At 43.0% G+C, this 24,700-nt stretch overlaps 1 protein-coding gene across 5 annotated transcripts in view; it reads right to left on the reverse strand.

Moving 5' to 3' along the window:
* RABGAP1L (RAB GTPase activating protein 1 like) overlaps positions 1-24,700 on the reverse strand; it is a 268,486-nt gene that overhangs the window by 195,588 nt on the left and 48,198 nt on the right. For all 5 annotated transcript variants that reach the window (XR_013218588.1, XM_077277811.1, XM_077277812.1 and 2 more), the window contains 4 exons: positions 22,036-22,146; positions 9,702-9,768; positions 8,884-8,986; positions 5,459-5,625 (listed from right to left, as the gene is read on the reverse strand). Coding sequence is in view for 4 of the 5 variants with exons in the window: in XM_077277811.1 (XP_077133926.1) it covers positions 5,459-5,625; positions 8,884-8,986; positions 9,702-9,768; positions 22,036-22,146 (448 nt within the window). In the remaining variant the exon portion in view is untranslated. The remainder of the gene's footprint in view (positions 1-5,458; positions 5,626-8,883; positions 8,987-9,701; positions 9,769-22,035; positions 22,147-24,700) is intronic.

Below are 24,700 nucleotides of genomic sequence, written 5' to 3' on the forward strand. Positions count from 1 at the left end.
CACTAACCAGCTCACTGGGAGAAAGGACTTCCCTTGGTTAGAACTGTAGCGCCCACCATCTGAGGGTCTGCCTGACCTGTGGGGGCAGGCGAAAACGACGGTCGAGGGAAAACGGGCTCCTGTCCCAGGCTAACAGTAGCGCCTGTTGCAGGGGACGGAGATGGAACTGACCAAACTTAACGGCTTTCATCGCCGCGACCATTTGCCAAGGATGCGCATTGCGAAGCGAATGGAGTGAAGGACTGGGCGGGAGAGCTTGCGTGCTCCTTGTTGTAAGAATAAAAACCTTCTCTGGAGGGAGAATGACCAACCCACGGGAAGAGTCCAAAATCATGCCCAGGAAGCAGATTTGCTGAGCCGGCACTGGAGATGATTTTTCGAAGTTGATCTTCCAACCCAGGCAAGAAAGAGAATCCACGGCGATACTTACAGACTCCTCGCAGGCAGACTCTTTGTGAAGACTGGGGGCGGTGGCAAGTCCGAAGGGCAAGGCCACAAACTGGAAGTGTTCTTCTTGGACTGCGAAGTGCAGGAACTGCTGATGAGAGGAAAAAATTGGAATATGTAGATAAGCATCCTTGATGTCTATGGATGCAAGGAACTCTCCTTTTTCCAGGGATGCGACAACGGAACGGAGCGAGTCCATCCTGAAGTGTCGGACCCGTACGAACTTGTTCAGCAGTTTGAGATCTAGTATGTGCCGTAGAGTCCCGTGCTTCTTAAAGGTTGGAGTAAAACCCCTTGAACCTTTGGTCTCGAGGGACCGGAGCGATGACACTTTCCCTTTGAAGCGCTTGTATGGCTTGAAGAAGATGTGACGCCCTTGATTTGGGGGGAGAAGACTGGAAGAAGCGCGGAGGGGGGATGGAAGAAAACTCGATTTTGTATCCGGAAGACACGAGCTCTCTGACCCACTCGTCGTGAACGACCGAGAGCCAATTTTGACGGAACGAAAGAAGGCGTCCGCCTACTTTGTCGGTGTCCACCGGACACGTCGGTGAGTCATTGTGTAAAAGGTTTAAGGGATGCGGGTGGCTTAAAGGCAGAAGGTCTCGGTCTGGGTTTCCAGGAACGGTTTGGTCTGTATGAGACCTGGGGATTTCTGTTTTTCCACCGTCCCGAACCAGGGGAAGAGGAGGACCAACTAGAGTTGTTACGAAAGGACCGGAATCGAAACTGCTGTTGATTCCGAAAAGGCCGGGCAGGTTTTTGCTGGGGAAGAAATTTACTCTTCCCTCCGGTGGCGTCAGAAATGATTTGGTCTAGTTTCTCCCCAAATAAACGGCCAGCTTGGTAAGGTAAAGAAGTCAGCGACTTCTTAGAAGCAGAATCTGCTCGCCAATCGCGGAGCCATAAGGCCCTCCTGATGGAAATTGCATTTGCAGCCGCTTGCGCTGCGCAATTAGCCGCATCTATGGAAACGTTAACCACGAAATCTCCGGCCTGAGCTAACTGGTTAGCTAGTCTGGCCGCCTCTGGGGGAAGATTACTGCCAGGGATGGTAGAGGTTAACACCTCTGCCCAGGCCACCATTGCTTTAGCCACCCAGGTAGCTGCAAAAGATGGAAGGAGAGCTGCTCCTGAGGCCTCAAAGACTGAGCGAGCCAGATAGTCAATTTGACGGTCAGAAAGATTTTTGACTGATGAACCGTCGGACAACGATAAGACTGTTTTGGATGCGAGTCGCGATACGGCAGGATCCACAGAAGCAGAGAGAAGCAACTCCTTCACCAGGTCCTTGGAGAAAGGATATTTAGCTTCCGTGACTTTTTGAGCCGTAAAACGCTTCTCTGGGTGTTCCCTGTGTTTTTGGATAAGGTCCTGAAACTCAGGGTGATTAGCAAATATCTTTTGGATGCGTTTAGTCTTTTTGAAAGATACGACGTGTTCCTGAGAGGAAACAGATTCGTCGTCCACCATTAGTGTTTTGTTGACTGCCTCACTAAGGGAGTCAAGTGTCTCCTGACCGACAGAGGAGTCTTGGGTCAAAGATTCCTTCGACTCGTATACTGAGTCATGTACGCTGCGACCCTCAGGGGAGGGGGAGCGAGAAGATGAGCTCACAGATGCTGAAGCTCGAGCATAGACGGGAGATAAGGGAAGGGTTCTTTTTCTGGCACCCCGAGAGTCCCGTAGTACGGTACGCCCCCTGTGGTCGGACGGCCCCGCACCGTCGCCAGATTCCGTCACAGCCGACGGAGGAGAGTTCTGGCTTAAGGAGGGCCCCCGGAAAGAGTCCAATGCCTTGACCAAGGACTCCATTGAACGTGACAGGGACGCGGCCCACTCAGGAGGGTTAGGCTCGGCAGGGTCGGTGGAGACATTGGAGGTGGCGGCAGAAGGCGGCTGCGCACAGGCCGGGTCACAATTCTGGCACAAAAGGGTATTGTGGGCACGTGGCAACGCAGAATTGCAAGTGGCACATGAAGTAAAAAAACACAGTGTGCTTTTCATTGCCCCTTTTTGCGTCCTTAGATTGAGACATATTGTATGTTTATACTCCGAGTAAACTGCGATAGCAGGGCTATGGGAGCAGAGAAGGGGTTAAGCTTTTCCCTATGGAGTGGAGCAGCTTACCCACAGTCCTGTGCTGGTGTCACCGGGGAGGAGAGAGGGAAGGCAGCGTTTTCGGCTAAATTTTCCCTGCTGAAGTGGAGTCCCAAGATGGCGCCCGAGATTTGCAGGGTACTTCTCGTTCAGAGTGAAAAGCGCCTAAGTAGTGGGTGGGGCTTGGACGGTGGGCGGGAATTTTAAGATGCGGCCTAGTCCGGCAGTAGAAGCCGGGGACTAAATTTATGGAGCCAGCCGGCGGAAAACACCTGCGGCCGCGCCTGATGACCGCCGATGGCATCTAGCCAGCGGTATCTCTCCCCGAGAACCCGCACCGCACCGCCACACGCAGGCAGCGTGAGGAAGGGTATTACTCACCGAGGAGGGGTGCCTGCAGCTCGATCGATCCTCCCTATGCCGGGTGATGGAGAGCGTCTGCGTCTTCAGATGTGCCTGCCGCAAGGGACTTACGGCTGTGCCTGCCACAGGGGACTTACGGCTACTGTGGGGTCTACATGACGCCGAGGTGAGGGCATAATTTCAGATGAGCCCGGGAGATGCACATAGAGATTATACTCTACTAGATTGTGGCCCGATTCGAACGCATCGGGTATTCTAGAATATGCATGTCCCTGTAGTATATGGACAATGATGATTCCGACTGTGCCCGTCGCTGATTGGTCGAGGCAACCTTTTTGACATCATCGTCGCCATGGCAACCATTATGACATCTACGTCGATACTGTGCCCGTCGCTGATTGGTCAGAGACGCGGGATTTCCATTATGACATCATCGTCGCCATGCTATGCCCGTCGCTGATTGGTCGAGGCCCAGGCGGCCTCGACCAATCAGCGAATGAATAAACGGGACAGACAGACAGAAAAACCCTTAGACAATTATATATATAGATGTGCTCGCCCTCTTACAGGGGGGAGATCGCAACCGTATAGGAACCATCGCCCTGGTGTAGCTTAGGTGTGCCCCAGTCGTCGCAGGAGAGGTACGGGGAGGTATACTTCCCTGTTGATGGTTCGGGGGAGAGCGGACCCTGAAAGGAATCCGTCGCCCCCTTCACTCCGTTAATTAAAAAATAAAAATTTACAGAAAATAAAAATAAAACAAAAAAACGGTGGGGTCTGGAACAGACCCAAGTGCCTCTTACAGACACTAAGCAAGAACTGAGTCGTTACTGGCCAGTCAGGGGGTGTATACTGCAGAGGAGGAGTTAACTCTTTGTGTTTACTTAGTGTCCTCCTAGTGGCAAGCACCATAACACCCATGGTCCTGTGTCCCCCAATGAGGCTTAGGAGAAACATGGGTAAATGCAATAATTTTATGGGAGAAATACCGTACTTAATTTTTGGAACAATTTCAAGGGTGACAACACTTTTGGCCATGACCGTATAGCACATGCTCAGCTCTTGAGCCCAAAACTGTGGATCCGACATAGGAAGTCCTATATTGGTAAAGGATTTAAGTGACATATCCTATAACGGTGCTGCTTGGGAGCAATACAATTGCGATTTCAGACTCCATTACACAAGCTCCATGCGGCGCTCCCAGCAGCCACACAGCTGCGCTCGGTAAGTTACCGATTATTTTGTATATTAGCAAGAGGCAGGGCATGCAGGCACCACCCCTGACGAAGCCACCAGTGTGTGGCGACACGCGTTGGGTGCCTGCTGCCCGCACTTTCTCCTGTTTCAGGGTGCACATGCCCTTTTGATCTTGCCCCACTCCGCAGGCTAACAACATCTTGGATCTGTGGTTTCTTCTGGCTCATTCACTCTTTCAGGCCGGCTGTCTTTGTGGTGGGTATTAGTCCATTCATTCACATTTCAGGTCACCACGTTGCCTCCATCACCGGCTTAGCCAGGTTTTATTTCTTTGTGGCCACAACGGCATACTATTGGATGGTGCTTTCTTAGGCCATGTCTGCCCTTGGGGTATCCTCATGTACTCACATATGATTGTGGGCACGGGGCTGGTAGGGCTTTGATCTATATGTCATGCTATTACGCTGTTATCTACACTACATTCCATTTGTGGGCATGTGTATGACACTCTGTCAGGGCTAGTGCGGTGCTTTTGCCTTATTTTGGGCATTTGGACATTATGTGGGTATTGTATATCCCTTTGCTGTTTTAAATGTTTTTAGCATGTTCTGTCTTTTTTGATATGTGTTCAATAAAGCTGCTGTTTTGATACTATTTCGGTGGTGACTCCCATCTATAAGGTCCTCTTTTTCTTTCTTTATATTTGGTTACGGTTCAGACCTTGGTTTGAGTCCCGCCGACCGTGGTGCCCCCATTAATTTCTATTTGGGCTTGGGAGCAATACATCATAACTAAATGGGTGACGAGGTATAAGTATAACCTTTGATATGGAAGGGTCTTTTGTTGTACAAAAAAAGCCAAATTTTTTTAGTTTTGGCCCACTTTGTCTTTAATAAATGTAATGTCTTTGACAGTCTAAAAAGATCGGAGGCCACACAGAAACAGAGGGGGTGCATGCGGATATTTATATATACACACGGGACCCATTATTCTATATACCACATGCCGAGAAATTGAAAGATTTGGTTTCTGTGTCTTGATATAAAAAAATGAAAGCTGTAGAAATAGGCTACAGATAATAACTTTTGTATGGAGAGAAAAAAAAACCTCTCTTCAATTATCTACGTAATTGGAGATATAAGTATAGCTTATTCCATAAAAGAAAAACTGATTTCTTTACATTATGATCTATAGGGTTTGCAAACTGCGTCTATTTAAAAAGGGTTTTATTGAAAAGGAAAGCAGGATCAGATCAAACCGCGTGGAGAATAAAAGACAATGTGTCGTGTGGCGCACTCCTTGCAGAGAGGTGAACACGACCCCTTTTCAAGCGCTTTCATGCTCCTCGTACCTGTTTCAGCTTTAGGTAGAAGGTCTCTGTGTAGGCTTTTCTGCTAAAATACCAGAACCTCTCGTTAGTGGGGTACACGCGGACCACTGTCTCCAGGAGGAATCGGACAGGCTCCACCACTTCTGTGACCACCATGTCAACGGCTATGGTCATGTACACTCTTTTGTCTGAAGAATAATGAGATGCGGTTAACATCAAAATGATCCATACACTCCCATAATTTTTTCAACCCATAATTTTTTTTTTCAGAGAGAAGTCAATGATCTAAAATGATAAAAAGAGTAATACTCACCTTGCCAAATCCCTGTGGCCCCCATACCCATGCTTCCCTGTTCCCCCACCGGTCTCAAATACCAGGCTCTAGTAATGATGTGCGTGTCAACATATGACCACTGCAGACAATCACTGCCTGCAGAAGCGAAGTATTGACACCACTGAGGTCACTGCTGCTGACAAAAATCAACATCAGAAGACGGATGGCATCGCTAGGACCAAGAGGAGACCAAAGAGTAGCAAAGAAGCTATTTCATGGCAGCCGTAGGGGATTGGCAATGTGAGTTACTCCTTTAGCTAATTGATAGCTGTTTGTAAAAAATAATTACAGGGTTGGAAACCTTCATACATTTTTTAATTGTTTATTTGCTTCCTAAATGAAAAGTTAAGCAACTTTCTAAAATGTCTTCATTAAACATTTTTTCACCATTTTGCTGTTCAGTGTTATTACACTGGATTTCACCCGCCAAACTGTTAATATGTGCAGGTAACACTTGTAAAGACAAGTTCAGCCACACGTTTAGCTAGTCAGTCCATTCCTCCGTTACGGAGAAAGCTGCATTTGAATAGATATGCAAATGAGGCCTAAGTGCTTTGGACCTTGGAAGCACTTCTGAGGCCTCTGTCACTCCGGCTCTATTCCCCGCCTTCTCCTGTTTGCCTGACAACCCCTCTGCTGTAAGTCACACAGCAAAGAAACTGTTGGTCAAGCAGAAAGTGGCGCTGGGTGGGGAAAAGTGATGAGTGGAGTAAAGGCTTGAGAAGTGCTTCCAGACCCCAAAGCACTTCAGCTTCATTTGCATATAAATTCAAGAGCAGATTTCTCAGTAACAGACTGGCTATCCAAAGTTATGGATGGAGTTGTCATTGCAAGTATTCCATTCGAATATTAACAATTTAAGGGGTGAAATCCAGCTGACAGATTCACTGTAACATCCTTTATTTAATGGAGTGATTTGCAAAAAAAATTTTAAAAAATTTGTTAGATCCTAGTTTATAACTCCGTCTGCTCTCACCTTCACTTCTATAAATTTTAAGGAAACAGAAAGCGCTTTGCACAGATTTCCATAATGTGGAGAGGGGAGAAAGTATCTACTGTCATAGGGATGACAGAGTGATCTCTCTCTGCCCTCCCTGTGACTTCACATACTTTCTTCTCGCTATAGAAAAGGAGGAAAGCACATAAAAAGGAAATACCGTATATACTCAAGTATAAGCCGATATTTTCAGCCCAAAAAAATGGGCTGAAAGTGCCCCTCTCGGCTTATACTCGAGTCATGGAAGGCGGGGGGGTCGGCGGGTGAGGGGGAGCGACACCTGTCAAATACTCACCTGCTCCCGGCGCTCCTGACGCAGTCCCTGCATGTCCCACGGTCTTCGGGCGCAGCAGCTTCTTCCCCTGTTCAGCGGTCACTGGTACCGCTCATTAAAGTAGTGAATATGGACTCCACTCCCATAGGGGTGGAGCCGCATATTCATTACTGTAATGAACGGTACCATGTGACCGCTCACTACAGGAAGAAGCTGCCGCTCCCGGAGACAGTGGGACATGCAGGGACTGCGTCAGGAGCGTCGGGAGCAGGTGAGTATGTCATATTCACCTTTCTTCGTTCCACCGCCGCCCCGTCTTCTGCGTCCTCTGCAGTGACTGTTCAGGTCAGAGGGAGCAATGACGTATTAGTGTGCGCGCCGCCCTCTGCCTGAACAGTCAGTGCGGAGAGACGGGACGCTGAGGAGCAGCAACGAGAGGTGACTATGTCATTTTTTTTTTTTTTTAGTGCAGCAGCAGCAGCAGCAGCATTACATGTGGCACAGTGCTATATGGAGTGTCTATGGGGCCATAAAGAACTGCATGGAGCAATATATGGAGCATTATATGGAGCATCTATGGGGCCATAACTGTATGGAGCATTATATGGGGCATCTATGTGGCCATAAAGAACTGTATGAAGCATTATATGGGGCATTTATGGGGCCATAAAGAACTGCATGGAGCATTATATGGAGCATCTATTGGGCCATAAAGAACTGCATGGAGCATTATATGGAGCATCTATGGGGCCATAAAGAACTGCATGGAGCATTATATGGGGCATTTATGGGGCCATAAAGAACTGCATGGAGCATTATATGAGGCATCTATGGGGCCATAAAGAACTGCATGGAGCATTATATGGAGCATCTATGGGGCCATAAAAAACTGAATGAAGCATTATATGGAGCATCTTATGGGGCCATAATGAACTGTATGGAGCATTATATGGGGCTCCTGATTCAATATGGATATTCAAAAACACTTAACCTACTGATGTCTCAATTAATTTTACTTTTATTGGTATCTATTTTTAATTTTGACATTTACCAGTAGCTGCTGCATTTTCCACCCTAGGCTTATACTCGAGTCATTAAGTTTTCCCAGTTTTTTGTTGCAAAATTAGGGGTCTCGGCTTATACTCGGGTCAGCTTATACTCGAGTATATACGGTAAGTACAATTTTAGAAGTGTCCTTCTACAAGATAGCAGCACTAAAGATACATACACAGCACGCATCCAGCCTATATTACAGGGACAGACACTCCCACAAAAAAAAAATCTGAAAATTGGATCAGGCTGCAAACTGCATATTAGGAGTCTGAAAATTAATGCAGAAATGAAGATTGCAGATTTAAACTTTGAGATTTTGGTAACTAATGGTAACCACTAACCTATAAAAATATTTTCTTTCCATGATAAAGGTGTCCAGAGCCTATATATCTACAGTCTGTTGTCTTATGAGCAGTCGCCTCAGGTCAGGGAAACCCGAATGAAATGTTCCTCAATAGAATGACAACAAGATATAAGGAAAACACGGCGTTTGGTCCATATGTTGGCCCCATGCGCCAGGAATGGCCACATACCTTAAAAGTATTCATGTGCCCCTACTCACCAAGAGACTAGTTTCATCCATCTTGCCCCAGATATATATTTTTGTGAATATTATTCACACCAAATTAACTATTTATTTCAAAAAGCAGAAGCAGATAGGCACAAACAACTGAACAATACAGACAAAAAAAAATCATGGATTCCCCTGAAACGCACAAGTGGTTAAGTATACAGAACAGTAAGCGCAATCTGCCCGGATTCTTGTTATCAAATTTATGAAATTGTACCTTTAGGAGTTTCCTCATTGAGTGGTTGAAATGCGGATACATTCGGATTCCACATTCCTGTGATAACATATGCTTTTCCATCGCTGCTTTTCCCCATGGATTCCTAAAAATAAATACACAGTAGGAATACAAAATATATAAATATGAATGCCAGAAAACATTGAAAGAAAAAGAATATTTCCACTGATATGTAACATATCTTCTTCATTAACGTGGGCGTTTTTTGCTCTTATTTTATTAACCTTGCTGTCGTGAGTACTAGTAAGCATTTTTATTTTTACATTCACCATACAGTTCCAGGAATATGAGCCTTTTTATTTGTCAATTTTATATTCTTTACTAAGTGGGCGTGGCTCCCTGGATAATAATCCAGAGCAGCCTAAAGACACGCCCCTGAGGATCCTGCCCTCTTGTAAAGACCATAAAATTAGCTGTAAATAAAATGGGTCACATCTCTGAAACTGTACGGCGGCTTGTAGAAAAGAAGCTGAACAGAACTGCTCCATTCCCTGTGTTAAGTCTGTCATCAGGTGCTATTCACTTCAATAGGAGTGGAGCTAAACTTCCTGATAGCAGCTAACGTACAGTGAACAAAACTCTACTTTTCAGCTGATCCGTGGGGGTCCAACACCTTTCAATATCATGAGCCTGGAGAAGGAGCCTGACAGGCCTATTCTTTATTGACATGCTTTAAAAAAAACCCCAAAAAAAACATAAACCCAAAACTTGCACAATATACATTAGTGTTTTAAAAACAGATACATTGTTTCCATCACAGCAATAATGCTTAATTCCAATTGAAAAAAACCTAGAGTTACCATATCTAGAAGATGCATGTCACTATTTTTGACACTTTTGCCGGGACTGAGCAGCATTCCAAAACACCTGTGAAGAGGAAAAAAAAAATTAATATAAAGAGTTCTGGAATGAAAATAAACACCAGACGACTTTGATCTATTGCGTATGGGAACCTTAAAGACGTTGTCCACCTCTGGGCGCAATTTTTAATTTATTTTTTTAAAGACAACCTGTAAAATTCTGACGTGTGTGAATAAGCAACATGGATTTTTACAAGAAAGGTAAATATTTAATTAGCATTAAAGCACCTTTATTTGTGAGCCCTTAGTAAATTATCTCATCAGTTTGTGCATGCCAAAATCAGGAGTGAAACTTCTATAGAAAATACTTTAATTGAAAGATTGACACCTGTTCAGTATTTGGGAGATGCTCCTGGTTTTGGCATAGAAGTGCTGATGAAATACTGATCAGAAATTCTGAGGTGTGAATAAAGCCTTAAGGTTTATTAAGACAACCGTTTTTTGTGTACGAGTGATATCCGTGGTTTTCAAAGAGAACACTCACACCTGTGATACTCTTTGGGGCCGTCCACATGCCTGCAATTTTTTGCGGACTAAGTGGTCCGCAGAAAAACTTGGAGATGTGTCTGATTTTTGATCCAAGGGTTGGACCAAAATTGGCAATGCAAGTAAAAGGGTTTGTGCAAAAAAACTGGAGCACACTCAGATGACACGGACTGTCAGGAAAAAAAAGGAGAAGAACCTTTTTACTTTTGTCTATGTACGAAAAAAACTAGTGACACTGATCAGGCCCCAACCACACTCCGACCACACCCTGACCACACTCATTGCTCCGTTTTTTTCCTATGTGAAAAAAAACAGAAGTCTGAATGAGGCCTTAGAGGAGTCCATTTTTGAAGTTGCATGCTGGAAGTGTCTGGCAGCATCTTGTTCCGTTTTCCCCATTGAAAACACATCCACAGTTAGCATTGAATATCTAAGATACATGGACTTCTTACAAGAGAACCAGTCACTTATGTATGAAAATCTAGTCCTGTTAGACAAGGGGGCATGATTCTGAAAAGTCCAATAGAGCATAGTTTAGGACGACTCCCACTTGGCTATAAAGACCAGCTTGGGTACAGTGAAAGGAGACCAATATTTCTGGAATAAAGAGGAGCAAGAACAAAAGAACTAACAGAAAACGGAAGCATTTACACCAAATAAAAAAACCTTACATATTTATGACAAGTGACAGCTCCTCTTTAAAATCATTTTTTTTCAGTTGGGATTCCGGTATATTTTATATCTACAATAGTGCTGCAGATTACGCTATATTCTAGCTAGTCAAATATATTGGGACCCCTGAAGGCAAGATGTGAACGGAGCCTTATCTGGGTAAATATTCCAAAAACAGATTTAGAACTTTGATCCTTAGTTCTGAAACCCCGATTCCTCCACCTAAGAACACTACACAAGTCGCAAAGATCCAGGATGCGAAGAATCCCCGAGAGTAACCAGTTTTGTGACCCACCACTTCGTGAGATCAGATCTATTTCAATTCTTTATTTTCAAGAACGTATGAGACATTCAGAAAATCAAAAGGAGGATCACATCAACAAGTCTGAGCCTAGGAGGACTATTCCTAGAAATAAGGCAGAGAGGAGGGGTAAAAAAAAAAAAAAGTGACAACGCAAATCCCATTACTGAAAAAGCTTTTATGTGGACGCTTAAACGAGCGACATGATAATGAGCAGATTCATGGGAACATGTGCACATATAAATAAAGACCAGGTAACAGATGTTTGAAAGCTTTTTTTCCCCCCTTTTCTATAGTACGAGGCTGAACGGGAAATGAACGGAATGTAATTGGGGTGAGAAAAAGATCAAAAATGGCAAAGCTGACAAATTTATAGATATCAAAAGTCCAACAGTGGAATCACCACCTCCAAATAATTATTATTTCTCATATCCACCATGCATATCGCAGGGGAAAAAGAGGCATAGGTAAATCAATATACTATTTAAAAACAAACATTTATTTGACAGATATTTAATAAAACAAGACAAGGAAATTTCACAAAAATTGCTAAGGGTAACAAGAACTAGAGACTATAGGGAATGGGACACTATATATTTCATGAAGCACTGCTGTACAGAGCATTGCTCACTAGATAATACTTAATGAAAGCGCCTAGTGCTAAATAAATTATCATAAGAGCCAATTCAGAATGAATTTCATAGCATGATATTAACTAAAGTGCCAAAGTGCTAAAAGTGCTTTATTAAACATTGTTGCCCATAACCCTATGTATCATTTTACATCACATTATTAGTCCTGGCCTGGATACCCATTTGCCACCCCGATAGCGCCGTTTCGCCGTATTGGCTTCCTCAAACAGGGGCTTGTGTGTTCGATGTAAAGCGCCCATCTACTGTATATTGATTTGCCTATGCCTCTTTTTCCCCTACAATATGCATGGTGGATATGAGAAACAAAGCTGACAAATGTAGAATAAAATATGGGTGTTTCTGATGATTTTTTTTTTTTTTTTAATGCTTTTTTTTGGTGCAGATTTTTTCCCCGCTCATTAGTATGGGTGAAATCTGCAGCAAAAAACGCTGAAAGAATTAACATGCGGCAGATTTATATTTGCAAGGAAAAAATAAGCAACGTGTGCAGGAGACGTCAGGTTTCTCATTGACTTTGCTGGCATCAGGAAACCCTCCAGGTTTTAGGATAAATCTGCACTGAAAAAAAAAACAAAAACGCCAAGTGTGCACACAGCCTAGAAGAAACGTCACTTTTTGCTGCCCCATATAGGACGACGAGTCTATTCATACACGGCCTTATTTAACATGCTGACTGTATTGCTGATAACTCAGACAGATGCTAAAATCATCATCAGTCTGCACAATTTAGCTCCAACATAGCGACATTAAGTCATGACAGCGGTCTGCGTTTAAAGAGGCCTCTGGAGTTTTTGGTTTTTTTTTTCTGGAGCAAAAACCAAAGTACTGGCAGGAAAAACTCATTAGGATGCATAAAAAAAAATACAAAAAAATGACATGTTCCAAAAAAAGCCCAGCAGTTCAACGTGCAAGGAAGAAAAAAACAAAAACTTGTACATGAGATTTTTTTTAGGAATCTCATTCAATTTGTTGGTACTGTAAAATGTCACGTTTTTGCAGCAGATTAAAAAAAAAAGCATGAAAAGCTCAAAAAACGGCACCTTGTAAGCATACCCTTAGAAAATGTTAATCCTGTATCCCTAAGGTTATTGGGTTTTCAAACAAAGAATACTATGGACATTCAGTGCAGACACCAAGTGCCAGACCTACTACACTACAGAGGTCAACGACCCGCTGAACTTTATCTGCCTGTTCCTTTACATCTCTGCCTAGGTGATACCTGACAACTCCAAACTGACCGGCGGCATTAAACGACTGCAGATCAATAAAGACATATCCATCAGCGGTCGTCCAATATCCTGCTTACACGGGCAGACCGCACTGAATGATCTGCAATAGATCGTTCAAAGCACAAAAACTGTCATTTTACTCGGCAGCACAGGTACCTGTTAACACAGGACATGCTGCCGAGAACGGTGATCTTTTCTGCAGCACAAAAGATAATTTCATCTGACGAGCGAAGGTTCTGCTCCTTCATCGGCAGTCTGTTTACGCCGGAAGATTATTGTTAAAGTAAAGTTCCTGGGAACACTAGTTCAAGATTTGCGCTGCAGATTCTGCACAGAAAATCAGCAACAATGTTCAGTACAATACAAAAACAATTCACAAGCTGTAAAAAAAAAAATCAGCATGAAAAACAAAGTATATTGCAGACTTTTAAATCTGCAGCATATTCCATGTTGTGGGGAGGTTCACTACGGATATCAGGCTACGCTTCGTAAGAGATTACACTGAAATCAGCGGCCAAATTCAAGACAAAATATGAAGGTATCACATGAGAATTTCTTGCGGATTTGTTGTCAGAAATTTTCAATGAGGTTTGACCGTGGCCTTAGGGCTGGTAAATCTGTGGCTGTGCCTGACGTTTCCAGAATGCATTTTTCATTACGTTCTCATTGGAGATTTTAGATACTTTCTTTTTCCCGCGGATATCCGGTAATTATTTTAAAGTGTACGATGAACTATAAAATGCCATGGACTGTTTTAAAGGACAATGGCGGCAAGAAAAACAAAAACCTTCTCTATAGATCTTGCAAACGGCAGACAAAACCCATGTTTTCGATTTTTGGAAAACACATGACAGGCCAAAGAATATATTGCCCCCCAAATAAAAGCATCTACTTTATGGTCGCCGACATAAGGCGTTACGGCAGTATTGGAAACTGAAAATATCTTGAACAAGAAGGGGCAAATCTTTCTGTGATACCAATAAATGCGGCGGAAAACACCCCCCCCCCAAAAAAAAAAAAAAAAATTAACATTCAATTAGCAACAGGATCAGATACAGCAGAAGCGCGTAGTAATGAATACGGAGGGCGATCAGGACGTAAATAGCTTTATTGGGGGGCGTTATAATTAGAGTTATTATACAGCCGGGACGTAAGGATCCTCCTCGTAACTTGGTCTGAGATATCTAGAGAAATCGCCGCGTACCACAGTGCGCTCATGGTAGGCCGCCTTCCTCTAGAAAACCCATAATGCTTTTCCCGATGACAGCAGCATGAAGGCGGGCAGCCGAGTGAGCGGGAAGCGCGCGCCGGGGCATAGGAGAGGCGACATCATCCACCGGTGACACATACTTAGAACAACGGTATCAAATCCTGCCCTAATGTTGTATCTGGACGAACATCGGCATCTGACTCTCATTCACTCTGGAATATCAAAACTCCAGTTGCCATGACCAAGCCCTGAAACAATTAGAAGACCGCCATTTAAACTCTTAGGCAAAAAGGTGTTCACAGGTTCCACAGCCATATTTTTGTGGCGCAAATGAATGAATTGTACGAGTTGTGATCCTGTGATTTAGGACAACGTTTTCTTCAGGGTTTCAGTCGCCATTTTTTATTGTTTTTCTAAAGCAAAAAAAAATGCTTTAAACAGATTTAATTTAAAATTTACAAATACGTTATTTGTACGAGACAAAGGAAAATCTTTAAAAAATAAAGAGTTTAATTAAAAAAAATAATACATTTACAAATACAGAATACTATACCATAAAAATACTGTTCTCCTTAGCGGTGTCTCTGGACAGATGATATCGGGGTACACATGGTTGAGAATTCAATTAACAAAAATCTGCTGCAAACACGGATGTGTTGGAAGGAAAAAACGCAGCAGAATATAGTTGCTTTTTTTTTTAATGCGTTTCCACACATTTCCCCCCCCCCATTCATTAGTATTGGAAAAAAAGCAGCAAAAAAGCTGAAAGAATGGAAAGTAAAAAATAAGCAACAAGACCAGGAATCTTATTCACTTTCCTAGTACTACGGAATCCTTCAGGTTTTGTGACAAAACTGCGCAAAGAAAAAAAAGCGGCAAATACGGCAACAATCACTGTGTGAACAAGTCTATGTCCAATCGCCCACCATCACTAGATCTTTATTCTTATGCTTCTGTATCATAAAGAGCGATACATATTTATAGCTGGCCATTTTTCAAGATTTATTAGTAAAAGAAATTCTACCCTAATACTTAAAGAAAAAATAATCGTAAAATCCCATAAAACCACAGGTAAAGGTTAAATGCAAATCTTTTGGTTGATGACTCCGGTATAATTGCGTCCGGCTTTCGCGCCATTGAATGAGGGTTTTACAGGGCATTAATGTAACACATCCGACATCCGAATGGCAATTGAATGTGTTCTGCGACTGGATGAAGCAGAAAGACAAACACCTGCCGGCTGAAAATGCATTTTGCACGGATTATTTTAAAGCTAATCCTTTTTTTTTTTTTTCCCCTTTACACCCATTATGAATAAAGAACGGACAAATATTTCTGGCATACGACTTTCTAAGAACAGAAAGGTTCCAGACTTGCCGTTCATCAGTTACAGAAGACCTTTCTGCACGGACAGGCCGCCAATTTTGAATCTTGCTCCAAAAACACTAATCCGTTCCACAAAATGACTGTCTCTCATTGCTAGGGTTACGTTTACACTCGGTTTTTTTAATGTGGCTTTTAGCGCGGATTTCGGTCCCAAAATCTGCATGCAACAAGCTTCCCATTACCTATCGCCTTTTTTTTTTTACAGGTTTGTAAAGCACGTTAAAAAAAATGCATCATGTAAATAATTGGGCAAGGTTTTTGCAGCGGAAACATACTGAGAAACACACTGCATAATATAATAAAAAAAATGCCAAAAAATCCACACTGAAAAGTTGTTAAAAAAACCAAAAAAATAAATAACAAAAAAAAGCGTGTTCCTACGAACTGCACTCAAATCTATGAGATTTTTTAGAATTGATTTTAAGATGTGGAAATAAAAATAATGAAAAAAAAACCTCCATTTGAACACACCCTTATAGTGTCATAGATGAACGTTGGTAGATATTTGTTAACGTTAACCTGCCATCAGTTTTCCTGTTATTAAAGTGTTGTCAGCAAATTTTGCCATTCCTAACTAGGATCCGAACGATCCATACCAGGCTACCCTGCATAATCCTAATAATGAACTTTACTCACTGCTTTCCTATATGGTACTCCATCGATCAAAGGTAGAGGGGTGTAGGTAGCGAGTGCACTGTAGGCGCCAAGTTTGGTCAATACATGTCAGACACGAGTGCACTGCAAGCTCCCAAAAAGTATCAAGCAAGACTCAAGTATAGGTATGCATTGTCCCCTCATCCCTGTCCTGCTATGTGTGGCTCCCCCGGCCTCCTAGTTGTATGCATGGCTCGGCGTCCTCCCCCTTTTATGCATGACTCAGCATCCTACCCGTCCTCCCCCTTCTATGCATGGCTTGGCGTCCTCCCCCTTCTATGCATGGCTTGGCGTCCTCCCCCTTCTATGCATGGCTCGGCGTCCTCCCCCTTCTATGCATGGCTCGGCGTCCTTCCCCTTCTATAACACCTGGCAAAAATTATGGAATCTCCGGCCTTGGAGGATGTTCATTCAGTTGTTTAATTTTGTAGAAAAAATGCAGATCACAGACATGGCACAAAACTAAAGTAATTTCAAATGGCAATGTTCTGGCTTTTAGAAACACTAAAAGAAATCAAGAACAAAAAATGTGGTAGTCAGTAATGGTTACTTTTTTAAAAAAGCATAGGGGATAAATTATGGAATCACTCAATTCTGAGGAAAAAATTATGGAATCACCCTGTAAATATTCATACCCAAGGAATGTTTTCACAGTTTTTGCTCCATGGCAGGATGCATTATCATCTTGAAAAATTATTTCATCGTCCACAAACATCCTTTCAATTGATGGGATAAGAAAAGTGTCCAAAATATCAACATAAACTTGTGCATCTATTGAAGATGTAATGACAGCCATCTCCCCAGTGTCTTTACCTGACATGCAGCCCCATATCATCAATGACTGAGGAAATTTGCATGTTCTCTTCAGGCAGTCATCTTTATAAATCTCATTGGAACAACACCAAACAAAAGTTCCAGCATCATCACCTTGTCCAAAGCAGATTCGCGATTCATCACTGAATAGGACTTTCATCCAGTCATCCACAGTCCTCGATTGCTTTTCCTTAGCCCATAATAACCTTGTTTTTTTTCTGTTTAGGTGTTAATGATGGCTTTCGTTTAGTATTTCTGTATGTAAATCCCATGTCCTTTAGGCGGTTTCTTACAGTTCGGTCACAGACGTTGACTCCAGTTTCCTCCCATTCGTTCCTCATTTGTTGTGTTGTGCATTTCCTGTTTTGGAGACATATTGCTTTAAGTTTCTGGTCTTGATGCTTTGATGTCTTCCTTGGTCTACCAGTATGTTTGCCTTTAACAACCTTCCCATGTTGTTTGTATTTGATCCAGATTTTAGACACAGCAGACTGTGAACAACAAAAATCTTTTGCAACATTGCGTGATGATTTACCCTCTTTTAAGAGTTTGATAATCCTCTCCTTTGTTTCAATTGACATCTCTCGTGTTGGAGCCATGATTCATGTCAGTCCACTTGGTGCAACAGCTCTCCAAGGTGTGATCACTCCTTTTTAGAAGCAGACTAACGAGCAGATCTAATTTGATGCAGGTGTTAGTTTTGGGAATGAAAATTTACAGGGTGATTCCATAATTTTTTCCTCAGAATTGAGTGATTCCATAATTTTTCCCTATGATTGGTTAAAAAAGTAACCTTTACTGACTACCACATTTTTTTCTTGATTTCTTTTAGTGTTTCTTAAAGCCAGAAAGTTGCCATTTGAAATTACTTTAGTTTTGTGCCATGTCTGTGATCTGCATTTTTTCTACAAAATTAAACAACTGAATGAACATCCTCCAAGGCCGGTGATTCCATAATTTTTGCCAGGGGTTGTATGCATGGCTCGGCGTCCTCCCTCTTGTATGCATGGCTCGGCGTCCTCCCCCTTCTATGCATGGCTCGGCGTCCTACCCCTTCTATGCATGGCTCGGCGTCCTACCCCTTGTATGCATGGCTCGGCGTCATCCCCCTTCTATGCGTGGCTCCACGTCCTCCCCTTCTATGCATGGCTCTACGTCCTCCCCATTGTATGCATGGCTCCGCGTCCTTCCCCCTTCTATGCATGGCTCTGCGTCGTCCCCCTTGTATGCATGGCTCGGTGTCCTCCCCCTTGTTGCATGGCTCCACGTCCTCCCCCTTGTTTGCATGGCTCTGCGTCCTCCCCCGTCATACTCACCCTCCTCGCGCGGTCCTGCATGTCCCTGCATCTCTGTTGTCCCGGCAGCTCTCCTCTGAGGTCACATGGTACCGCTTATTAAGGTAATGAATATGCGCTCCACGCCTATGGGAGTGGAAACGCGCACATATTCATTACCTTAATCAGCGGTACCATGTGACCGCAGAGGAGAGGAGAGCTGCCGGAGCTGGAACAACAGAGATGCAGGGACGTGCAGGACCACGCGAGCAGGGTGAGTATGATGTCACAGCCGCCGCCTCCTGCCGCTGCTCCCCCTCCCCACCGGCTTTCTGGCAATGACTAGTGTATAAGCTGAGGGGGGCGTTTTCAGCACAAAAAAATATGCTCAAAATATCGGCTTATACACGAGTATATACGGGTGAGTCCCCAAACACAATAGACTAAAGTCAGCCAATCCACTGAAACGGAGGGCACGGCCGACAGATTAATGTGTATGAGCCCCTTCATTTGCATCCACGACTCTCTCCGGACAGGTGATGTCAGGTAAGTTGGGGTAAAAAAAAATTGTTTCCCTTGAGAGATTTTTACAGGATATTTCTAACAAATCAGGCCCTGTTTATTCTTCCACTATCCTGTACAAACCACATACGAAAAATGCTTGTGTAGCTGTCACACCATTCCACGTCAGAATGAGTCTTCCAAAATCTAAAAAGTGGAATAGTAAAAATGCCAAAAGTACTAACGATAGCAAGTCTAAAAGAATGGGGTCCTGGGTTAAAATCCCACCAAGGACAACATCTGCAAGGCATTTGTATGTTCTCTCCGTGCTTGCGTGGGTTTCCTCCGGCTTCTCCGGTTTCCTCCCACACCCCAAAGACATAATGATAGGGAATCTAGATTGTGAGCCCCAATGGGGACAGTGATGATGTCTGTAAAGCGCTGTGGAGTTATTGGCGCTATATAAGCGATTAAAAAAAAAAATAGATTCCCCTAAAAACAACGGAATAGAAATAATCTCACTCTCCATGTCCTCCTTAAAAATTCGACCAAAGGATAATTTGCAGCAACTGCATTAAATTGCCGTAAATTTACTGTAAGAGTAATAAAAAAAATAATAAAATAGCTGCAGAACTAAACTGTAGATCAAGAATGCAATCATTCCGGCGCGCCATTGACTGGTCATCAGATGTTTTACTATACTATACCTCCACCTACTGGAATACGAACATATCTGCCCAGGGTTCACTAGCTACGAACGAGTAGATGTACAGAGAAAACCAGCACTAATAAAATATATATGATAAAAGTATCCAATATAAAATGCAGCTAGAGAGAAATGTAAACGGTCTACATTATTCATACTAAGGGAAAAGTAACTGTATTTCAATAGTTTCGTCACTAATATTCACCTTTCTGAAATATCTGACTACTATGCAGTTGTACAGTTTTGAGCTATATTTGTGAATGTGTCTTTTACATCTTTTGGTCCATATTATGCTACATGTTTCTCCCTGAACCCATAACTAATAGTCAAATTACCATAATGCAGATGGAAATAGAAAGCAGCATCAATTCTGCACAGCAAAAGCTACTTTTAAATCTTTTTTTTTTCCGCCATAATTTTATTCTTGGATCCAAAGCTGAATCACAAAGAAAACCTTTTTTCCTATTTCTTGAAATTGCTTAAAAAAAAAATAGTACTAAAGGATTATTTACCATTGTTGTCAGTACTCTCTAACTATAGGGTGAACAGAAGTGACTGTAGTCAGGAGGGAGGGGCAGATGGTGGAGTTTTGAATTTAACCAGTAAAGGTATGTTCACGTTTGACATTTTTTGCAGCATTTTTTTTTCTACAGCAAAAACACTGAATACAATTTGTTAAAATTGGATGAAACACGCAGCAACATTTTTTAAAGAATTGACATGCTGCAGATTTTCATTAAAAACCAGCAACTCAAAAAAAACAAAAAAAACAAACAAACAAGCGTATACGTGAGATTTTTAATATCTAATTCACTTTGCTAGTACCGTAAAACGCAGCAATTTTGGTGCAGAAAAAAAAAATCAGCAACAACGCTAGCTGTGAACATACCTCAAAAGGAGCCACCAAACACAATACTTTACTGTGATAAATTGCAATGTTCACAGATCTGTTACATAATGGACACTATCGGGGCCCAAAGGACCCCCAGACATTATAATAGCCTCTGATGGTTTCCGCCTACATGTTTGTTGTGTTGGTCGGTGCAGTCGAATATGACAAATTTTGCAAAAAGGTGACCATACCGAAGATCGCAACGGCACAGCATGATGCAGTATCGGATCGAAAAAAAACAAATCCGATACCTGACTGATCCATTATGACTTAATCACAGGTTCTGTTCACAGCCTACGAAGACATTTCTATCAGATTTTCTAACCACAAGCCCCATAATGGACCCTGTTTAGACTTAGTTGGGTCCCGTCAGACACCGTTCGTGTCCATCAAATGACAGATCAGTCCGTATGACTAAGTAGAAAAGTAAACTATGATGGTAGCGTAAAAGGATCATAACTAACCAAGATGAATTGTAATGGATCATCCTGTAAGAAACGCAAATCATAAAGCCAGTGTGAACACAATTCAAAGTGCAAAGCTCTAAAATGAAGCAGCGTTTTAAGTTTAGAACTTGATATATATATTATATGTCAGCCCCATAAAAAAGTACTGTGGATTGATGGGGGGGTATATGTTTTTTATATGTTTAAGACCCTTAAACATACTGTAGATTGGGTGGTGGGCCGTGACCCGAGACCCCTTCAATCATTCAAAAGGCCGCCAGAAGTGATGAACTCTTGCGTGAGTGTGAGCTCCGCGGTGTATGAGCTCAACTGACTATTGAGCCCATGTACCACTGTGTTAGCGCTTGTGCAAGAGCTAAGCGGTGGGGGGTCTCAGGACACAAGCTAGCAATCAATACAGGGTTTACGCTTTGTATTTAAGGGTAACAAAGAGATATAGGGGTTGTTCAGCCCCCCCCCCCAAAAAAAAAGTATATAAAAAAAAGTTTTCTAACTTACACCATGTTTTACACATTAGGTATCCGTCCCAAGTTCGGAAGCTCGGCTTGGTAGACCATTCCCTTTTACCATTGCTCTGGTTCAAGGAGGGTCCGACTGACTGCTGAGCCTGCCCCCTCCTCTGTTTATGCATTAGTCATGTCATAAACGGGGGGAAAGACTTAGCTAGTAAATATGGCACAGGTCTTGTTCTGACACAGAAAAAAAACTTTTTCTGCTGTCAAACAAAATGACCAAAAGTGGAGCAGCCAAACCTGGGATGGAAGAGTACAGCTAGTAATTGGGGCACCTGGCATAAATTAATTCCATTAATAAGTTTTATAACTACATCTTTCGCAGTCATTTATGTACCTTTCTTGGTGCTGGACAACCCCTCTAAGTGGAGGAGCTGCAGAATCGTGTGATTTAGAATCCATTGTTTCAAAAAAAACAACAGTTTATGAAAATTTTCACTTGTTTAAAATAAACGTTATTTGCGATAAACCGGCCGACCCCAGAGGTAGGAGGTTTCGGAGGTCTCAGATTTGCTCACCTCTCTACTACTAGTTCCATGTTTGACACCTGCTGGATAGTGATCACCACTTTCTTCTCCAGTCCTTGCTTCAGTTTGAAGTACAGTTTATCTCGATCTTTCGGGACTGGGCTGTTGAGACAACGAAAAAAATACCAACAACTTTGTGTTATACTGTGCAACAAACCCAATTCTTTCCACAACATCTTCCTTTTAATCAACCATATGAGAGCACAAAAGTGCCAGATCGTTAACCACCACTGTATGGGGATATATGATCATTAGGTCTTAGTTTATATCGTCGGCAGCACATTCTCTGTTTTCACAGGATGTGCTGCTGAGAATCATTATTTTTATTTTTTTTATAGGGCACAAAATGAACCAGTATCTATTGTAATCAGATATCTATTGTAATCAGACATAAAAGGATTGTTTAGAAGAGTTAATAATCGGGGAATGAGCACTTATGGGAACACGGCTTTTTAACTATTGATCTAGATAGGAAACACCTGATGAAGGAGCAAAACGCTAGTTCATCAGGTGTGATGATTTTTAAGGTGGCTTATAAATCATCGTCCTCGGCAGCACATTGCCCCCTATAAACAGATGATGTGCTGCTAATATGATGCTCAATGGGCATGGAATGATAGTATTAACCATCCTTTTGTGCACATAGTGTATGGTCATAAAAGAGGTATTTTCAAGTTTGAAAGTTATACAACTTCCCGACTGCTGGTGGTCTGACCACTGAGACCCCCACTCATCCCAAAAACTGGGGTCTTAAGAGCCCTGTGTGAATGGAGCAGTGGCCGATCATGCACATTGCTGCTCCACTCATTCTTAATGGGACAACTGCAGCGCTCAGTTGGTCTTCGCTCCTCCCCATAACAATGAACGGAACGGAGGTGCTCATGATCGATCACCTCTTCATTCACGAGGAGCTCTTCAGATTCTTGATTCTGTAAGGGTCCCAGCATTTTTTCATCAATACATGGCTAAAAACACCCAACCTTATTATTTTGCTGTCGGAAAATACCAAGAATAATTTTAAATTCATAAATCAAAAGTATATGTGAACATAAGCAATTTTGTCTCATCTCTTATCAGACAAATCTGCTTCTTTCTACTGCTAGACTGATCCTTCACTCTCATTTCATGGGTAAAATCAGTATTCAGTGAAGCCTAATGTTCACACTACTGAGAAAAGAGATGACAGTTGGTACTTTTATAATTCTTTGGAGGAGGGAGGAGCCAGAGGCCAACACAGACATTCTAGGGAGGAGCTAGAGGCAGACACAGACATTCTAGGGAGGAGCTAGAGGCAGAGACAGACATTCTAGGGAGGAGCTAGAGGCAGAGACAGACATTCTAGGGAGGAGCTAGAGGCAGATACAGACATTCTAGGGAGGAGCTAGAGGCAGAGACAGACATTCTAGGGAGGAGCTAGAGGCACAGACAGACATTCTAGGAAGGAGCTAGAAGCAGATACAGACATTCTACGGAGGAGCTAGAGGCAGACAGACATTCTAGGGAGGAGCTAGAGGCAGACAGACATTCTAGGGAGGAGCTAGAAGCAGACAGACATTCTAGGGAGGAGCTAGAAGCAGACAGACATTCTAGGGAGGAGCTAGAGACAGACACAGACATGCTAGGGAGGAGCTAGAGGCAGATACAGACATTCTAGGGAGGAGCTAGAGGCAGATACAGACATTCTAGGGAGGAGCTAGAGGCAGATACAGACATTCTAGGGAGGAGCTAGAGGCAGATACAGACATTCTAGGGAGGAGCTAGAGGCAGATACAGACATTCTAGGGAGGAGCTAGAGGCAGATACAGACATTCTAGGGAGGAGCTAGAGGCAGATACAGACATTCTAGGGAGGAGCTAGAGGCAGACACAGACATTTTAGGGAGGAGCTAGAGGCAGACACAGACATTTTATGGAGGAGCCAGAGAGAGAAAGACATTCAAGGGAGGAGCTAGAGGCAGACACAGACATTTTATGGAGGAGCCAGAGAGAGAAAGACATTCTAGGGAGGAGCTAGAGGCAGATACAGACTGTTGTGATCCTAATGGCAGAGGATCTCAGGGTCTTCAGCAAAGTCTGCAAACATAAAAACTAGCTCTTAGGGAGGTGGTAACTGAGCTGACCACATACCTGATCCTAGCCCACAAATAATAGCAGCCGGGGAACGTGCCTACGTTGGTTCTAGACGTCTCGCGCCAGCCGGAGATCTAACTAACCCTTTCAGAGAAAATACAGACCTCACTTGCCTCCAGAGAAATACCCCAAAGTAGATACAGGCCCCCAACAAATAATAACGGTGAGGTAAGAGGAAAGGACAAACGTAAGTATGAACTAGATTCAGCAAAGAGAGGCCCACTAAATAATAGCAGAAATATAGAAAGCGGACTTATGTGGTCAGCGAAAAACCCTACTAAAATATCCACGCTGAATATCCAAGAACCCCCGTACCGACTGACGGTATGGGGGGAGAATATCAGCCCCCTAAGAGCTTCCAGCAAAATCAGGAATCACATTATGAACAAGCTGGACAAAAAACAGAATAATACAAATAAACAAAAAACAAGAAAGCAGGACTTAGCTTATGTTGCAAAAATCAGGACCAGTAGACAAGAGCAACCAGACAAGGACTGATTACATGGATGCCAGGCAATGGACTAAGA

This window comes from Ranitomeya variabilis, chromosome 8 (assembly GCF_051348905.1).
Source record: "Ranitomeya variabilis isolate aRanVar5 chromosome 8, aRanVar5.hap1, whole genome shotgun sequence".
NCBI lineage: Eukaryota > Metazoa > Chordata > Amphibia > Anura > Dendrobatidae > Ranitomeya > Ranitomeya variabilis.